The following is a 5,766-nucleotide window of genomic DNA, read 5'->3' on the forward strand; positions in this document are numbered from 1 at the left end:
GAAGCAATCACAGGTGCTTTCTCATGAGACAGTTGTCAGAGGTCCAGACCCAACCAGACCCTTCCTGCCCGACCAGCGAACTGTTGTGAAAACCTGAGCCAGTCTCCATTCATGCCCTACAAAGCCACTTGGGACTGTCTTGACAGGCCTGCCCTGCCCTGCAGACACCTCAGTAGTGGAGAGTAACCCTTCCTGTGTTCACTCAGTGTGTGTGTGTGTGTGTGTGTGTGTGTGTGTGTGCATCTGTGCCTGCCTGTGTGTGCAGGTGTCCAACATCATCAGAGTCAACTACACTAAATGTCGGTGGGTCCCTTTACCCTTGAATTGTGTCAGATATAATCGAAGTTGAGAGCCTGGTGCTGGCACACTGAGCACCACGGGGACTTCCTTCTCTTGCTTAGGACGGTGACTCCATCAGCCCGTGATGTCCCTGAGACGTATTCAAAAGTGTTGACAATAAATGTACATTCCTGGACAGGAGAAAGTGCCTGGAAGCCACTCTCTGCCTTTTGTGCATGTGAGAATATTTTCTTTCATTACCACAAACATATCCAACTCAGAGACTGCAGAGAGAAGCACAGAATCGTGAATTCATAGAAGTTCCCAAGAAGAAACCGTATTATAGAGAGGAAGCCACGACTTTGAGAGGAAACCAGCCCTTACCCTCCACCTGCACCTGCCCTGGGCTGACTCTGCTGCTTGTGTCTTGGGCACCTCCGAAGGGGGTTTGTGTCTGGGCTCACACTGATGTCCCCTCACTGTGTCTCTCGCACAGTAGTACAAGGCCGTGTCCTCGGCTCTCAGACTGTTCATTTGCAGATACAGCGTGTTCTTGCTGTTGTCTCTGGAAGTGGTGAATCGACCTTTCACAGCATCTGCGTAGTATGTGCTACCACCATCATAAATAATTGAGACCCACTCCAGCCCCTTCCCTGGAGCCTGGCGGGCCCAGTTCATGTAGTAGCTGCTGAAGGTGAATCCAGAGGCTGCACAGGAGAGTCTCAGGGACCCCCCAGGCTGGACCAAGCCTCCCCCAGACCCCACCAGCTGCACCTCACACTGGACACCTGCAAACACAGACACAGCCTGGTCAGAAACTGCCACACACACCCCTGTTTCTCTCACTCACATCCATGACACACCCAATATCTCCAGTTCTCCATGAATTACCTTGTAACAGAGCCACAAGGAAAACCCAGCGCAGCCCAGACTCCATGGTGAGTGTCTGTGTTCAGTCCTGATCACCAAATGGGGACACCTGGGAATGCCGGGGCTGGGGCTCCTGTCCCAGAGCTGCAGGGTGAGGGCTGGGCTGGTTTTCATCAGCAGACAGAGGGCCCTATTTGCATGTCCCCTGCTATATAGCAAGCCCTGGGTGGGGCAGCTGAGGGAGCCCAGGGCCCAAGGCAGATGTGAGTGTCTGGGGGGGAGAAGTTTTTATGCACTAGACTCTCATGGAGGCCCAGTTTTGAACATTGGAAATGAAAATGAAACTCAATCAGAGTAGGAATGTTTCAGTGAAAGTTCAGGTAATGATTGAAAAGTAATTAACTTTATGCAAAGGAAAGTTAGTCATTGAATATGCCGATCATGTGCTGTGAGCCATGTCTGTAAACCCATCACTGTGGGAGGCCACAGTAGGAGGGTCACTTAAGGCTGAGAGTTTGAGGACAGCCTGGCTGGCAGCTCAGTGAGACAATGTTTTATACATATATGTATCTCACCCGGCCACTGTGGGTTCACCTGTAGTCCCAGACACTTGCGTGGCTGAGGCAGTGGGATCACTTGTGCCCATTACTTTGAGGTTGCAGTGAGCTATGACGATGACACTGTTCTGTAGCCTAGGTGGCATAACATGACCCTCTTTCCAAAAGAACAAAAAGAAGAAAAAAAAATAAAAAGGAAAAAAAATTATGTCAGTTTCCAGTAATTTTATGTGATAAAATGGTCAGTCTCATCATTGTAGCATTTATGCCCATCAAGAATTCGTGTGCATGTGGGCGTGTGACAGAGTTCTAGTCACGGAGGCAGGAGAGAGTCTCTGTTGTGACCTTGCTGATCCTTCAGGGGAAATTTTAGAAAGGTGTCCTCTCCTCTTCCACCCTTGTCCTATCTGTGGGACCCTGAAAACACTCTCACCACGTCCACACAAGAGGGGACTGGGGGATGAAGTGGACGTTTTCTGCATATCAGTGTGAAACGCTGAGACAAGAAGCTCCTTGGGTGGATGAGCTTTTGAAATGGGCAAAAATGGAGCCACTCACATCGAGCTTGTTGTTTCATTGGGTTATGATTTTCCTTATTGTTTAGTTATTTCATGTTGCCTTTACTTTTTTGCTGAAATAGCCAGATATGATGGTCTAGAGGCATTAAAATTAAAAGTACCTGATTTCGTAGTCAGGAGACCCTGCTGAGGTGAACAGTGGCGTGTGGTTCATTGTGTGCTAGGACACGTGGCTGAAAGCTAAGTGTGGGCACAGAGCTATTTTGTCTGCATCAGCGAAAAGTTCTGTACATTCCTTGGATGAGACTGTCATTGAGACACTTAAGACAATATTATTTGTTGATCAATCACAGTTCAGTAATAAACCTGGAAGTTACTAAGCAGTGATTCATATTACTGAAGAAAACTTCCCATTGGAAATGTTGTGCTCAACTGGAGGTAAAATCAGCCCAGCTGGCAGAAGTCATTGCCCTTCTTGGTGCTTGTCAATTAGCCAAAATCCAGGATCGAATGCATATGTTTTTAAAATAGTACATGAACTTGGGATATTTTGCAAACAAAACGGTTTCTCAAAAGTTCTGGTAAACATATCAAAATGAACAAAAAACTAAAGAACTTCTAGATAGACTTCTAAATCCTAGAGATCCAACTAAAGTAAATAGGAATCATGCAAAAAATAACATGGGGGTTAAACAAGTGTTGTACGAAGTCATTACCGAGAACAAGCAGCCTAAACTTAGTTTGTGATGCCATCTAATCTTGTGACGCATCACCACTGCTCACGTAACATACCGTCCACTCATTGGAAATATTTTGTAAATGTTGAAAATGTTTCTCCAATTAGCATTATGAAATTTGAATGTCACAGTTTTAAGCAATTCTTGAAATCCTTCGCCAGTCTACCATGAGCACTTGCTTGCAGCATTGTGGTCCAGTCCCTCAAGGACACATCAGTTGTTACACTTTCCCTTGGTAGCAACTGAATAAACATTTAGATTTTACCACAACTACTAGCATTTTCTCTATCGTGTGAAACAGTAAACAATTTTGAAAACAATTCATGCATTATAGACACTCCTATCACCACAGATTCAGGCTGCCTTTTACTACATCTTTTCAGCAGTCTCTCATCGTGTTCTACCAGGGCATAGTGTGTGTTGGAGAAACATCAGGCAAATACTGGTCTTGAGCCATACTGGAACAAATATTATTAAGGACTTTAAGGGAAACACAGCAGTGCAATTCCAGGGAGGAAACCCTCGGGTTCATATTTCACAACGACAGCATCAGTTCAGAATTCTAGACACTTGGAAGGCTGCTGTGGTAGAGAATGTCAAACTGAGCATCCTTGTAGAACCTGTGAAGCTTCTGGTACTTTGAAGCCCACCAGCTGACCCATGGCCTTCAGGATAAACTGATGAGCTTGGACAGTGAAAAGCTTTCCCCCATGACATTGGACCAACACCCTGTCTAACTCCTCCTCCTGTTCATCCTCATTAGTACTATGATTTGTTCAAACTAATGAAATGTCTTCTATTTTTTGGGAGACCTGATTGTTTTCCACCCATAATGGCCTTTGCCTGCTTTTCAAAAAAAATTTAAAAATATTTAATAATTGTTGAGTGCAATAAGGAGTCTAATTCTCCTAGCTGATGTCTGTCCGCTGACATCTGAAGGCCCATCCTTCGTCTTCCCTGTTTGCCCCACTCATGGGAATCCTAGGAAGGAATCACAGGTGCTTTGTCACCAGATGGCTGTCACAGGCCCAGACCCCACCAGACCCTCCCTGCCCCACCAGGGAACTGTTGTGAAAACCTGAGCCAGTCTCCCTTCCTGCCCTACAAAGCCACTTGGGACTGTCTTGAGAGGCCTGCCCTGCCCCACAGACACCTCAGTAGTGGAGAGACTCACCTTCCCGTGTTCACTCAGTGTGTTTGTGTGTGTGTGTGTGTGTGTCTGTGCCTGCCTGTGTGTGCAGGTGTCTAACACCATCAGAGTCAACATCTACACTAAATGTCGGTGGGTCCCTCTGCCCTTGAATTCTGTCAGATATAATCGATGTTGTGAGCCTGGTGCTGGACACGGAGCTCCACGTGGTCTTCCTGCTCTTGCTTAGGACGCTGACTCCATCTGCCCCTGATGTCCAGTAGGTGCTTTATCCTGCTTGCTGGGTAGAGGGAACGTTTACTTCTGTGTGCTTTGCTGCATTGTGCTGTCCAAGAAAAAAATCTTTTATTGATTTTCAGACTTACTGAGAAGTGTTGATCATTCATGTCCATTTGGGGAGAGGAGAAAGTGCCTGGAAGGCACTGTCTGCCTTTTGAGCAGGTGACAATATTTTCTCTCCTTACCACAAACATATCTAACACAGAGACTGCAGAGGGAAACACAGAATCGTGAATTCAGAGAAGTTCCCCAGAGGAAGCCCCGACCCTGAGAGGAAACCAGCCCTTACCCTCCACCTGCACCTGCCCTGGACTGACTCTGATCCTGTGTCTTGGGCTCCTCCTGGTGGCCCTGCGCGCCCCCGCAGGAGGTTTGTGTCTGGGCTCACACTGATGTCCCCTCACCGTGTCACTGGTACAGTAGTACAGGGCCGTGTCCACGGCTCTCAGACTGTTAATTTGCAGAGAGACAGTGCTTTTGGAATCATCCCGTGAGATTGTGAATCTGCCTTTCACAGATGCGGCATATTCTGTCGTGTAACTATTAGCTTTGTTTCTAACGAGAGCAACCCACTCCAGCCCCTTCCCTGGAGCCTGGCGGACCCAGCTCATCCAGTAGCTGCTGAAGGTGAATCCGGAGGCTGCACAGGAGAGTCTCAGGGACCCCCCAGGCTGGACCAAGCCTCCCCCAGACTCCACCAGCTGCACCTCACACTGGACACCTGCAAACACAGACACAGCCTGGTCAGAAACTGCCACACACACCCCTGTTTCTCTCACTCACATCCACTCCCACACCCAATATCTCTAGGTCTCCATGAATTACCTTGTAACAGAGCAACAAGGAAAACCCAGGTCAGCCCAGACTCCATGGTGAGTGTCTGTGTTCAGTGCTGATCACCGAATGGGGACACCTGGGAATGGCGGGGCTGGGGCTCCTGTCCCAGAGCTGCAGGGTGAGGGCTGGGCTGGTTTTCATCAGCAGAGGGAGGGCCCTATTTGCATGTCCCCTGCTATATAGCAAGTGCTGTGTGGGACAGCTGAGGGAGGGCAGGGCCCAGATCAGAAGTGAGTGCCCTGTGGTCGTTCGGGACAAAGAGACCACTTGGGAAAATGTGGCTTAATTTTATTAGTATGTGCTTGTGCTGTGATAATCACTTAGCAGAGATCATCTTGTTTAACGTTTGCTTTCGCGCATGAAGCATGTGGTGTAGATGTCGGTGTTTACTGCATGTACAAATGGGAAAGGGAACCCGGAGCATAGCGAGGCCACGCGCTGTGTCTGCTGCGGGTGCGCCCTGGTGTCTGGGCTGCGCTCCGTCACTGGACCCAACTCTCCCTGAACTCACTTCAGCACAGACCAGGATATGCCGAGGA

General features: G+C 48.2%; 1 protein-coding gene across 1 annotated transcript; it reads right to left on the reverse strand.

Moving 5' to 3' along the window:
• Positions 1 to 329: 329 nt before the first annotated feature.
• Positions 330 to 5,309, reverse strand: LOC138398982 (uncharacterized). Its single transcript, XM_069493430.1, has 5 exons — positions 5,216 to 5,309; positions 4,708 to 5,111; positions 1,171 to 1,216; positions 664 to 1,067; positions 330 to 470 (listed from the first exon to the last, which is right to left on the reverse strand). The coding sequence occupies exons 1-5, from the start codon at positions 5,259 to 5,261 to the stop codon at positions 330 to 332; spliced, it is 1,041 nt and encodes a 346-aa protein (XP_069349531.1). The 5' UTR covers positions 5,262 to 5,309.
• Between the last annotated feature and the right edge of the window lie 457 nt (positions 5,310 to 5,766).

This window comes from Eulemur rufifrons, chromosome 2 (genome assembly GCF_041146395.1).
Source record: "Eulemur rufifrons isolate Redbay chromosome 2, OSU_ERuf_1, whole genome shotgun sequence".
NCBI classification, from domain to species: Eukaryota; Metazoa; Chordata; class Mammalia; order Primates; family Lemuridae; genus Eulemur; species Eulemur rufifrons.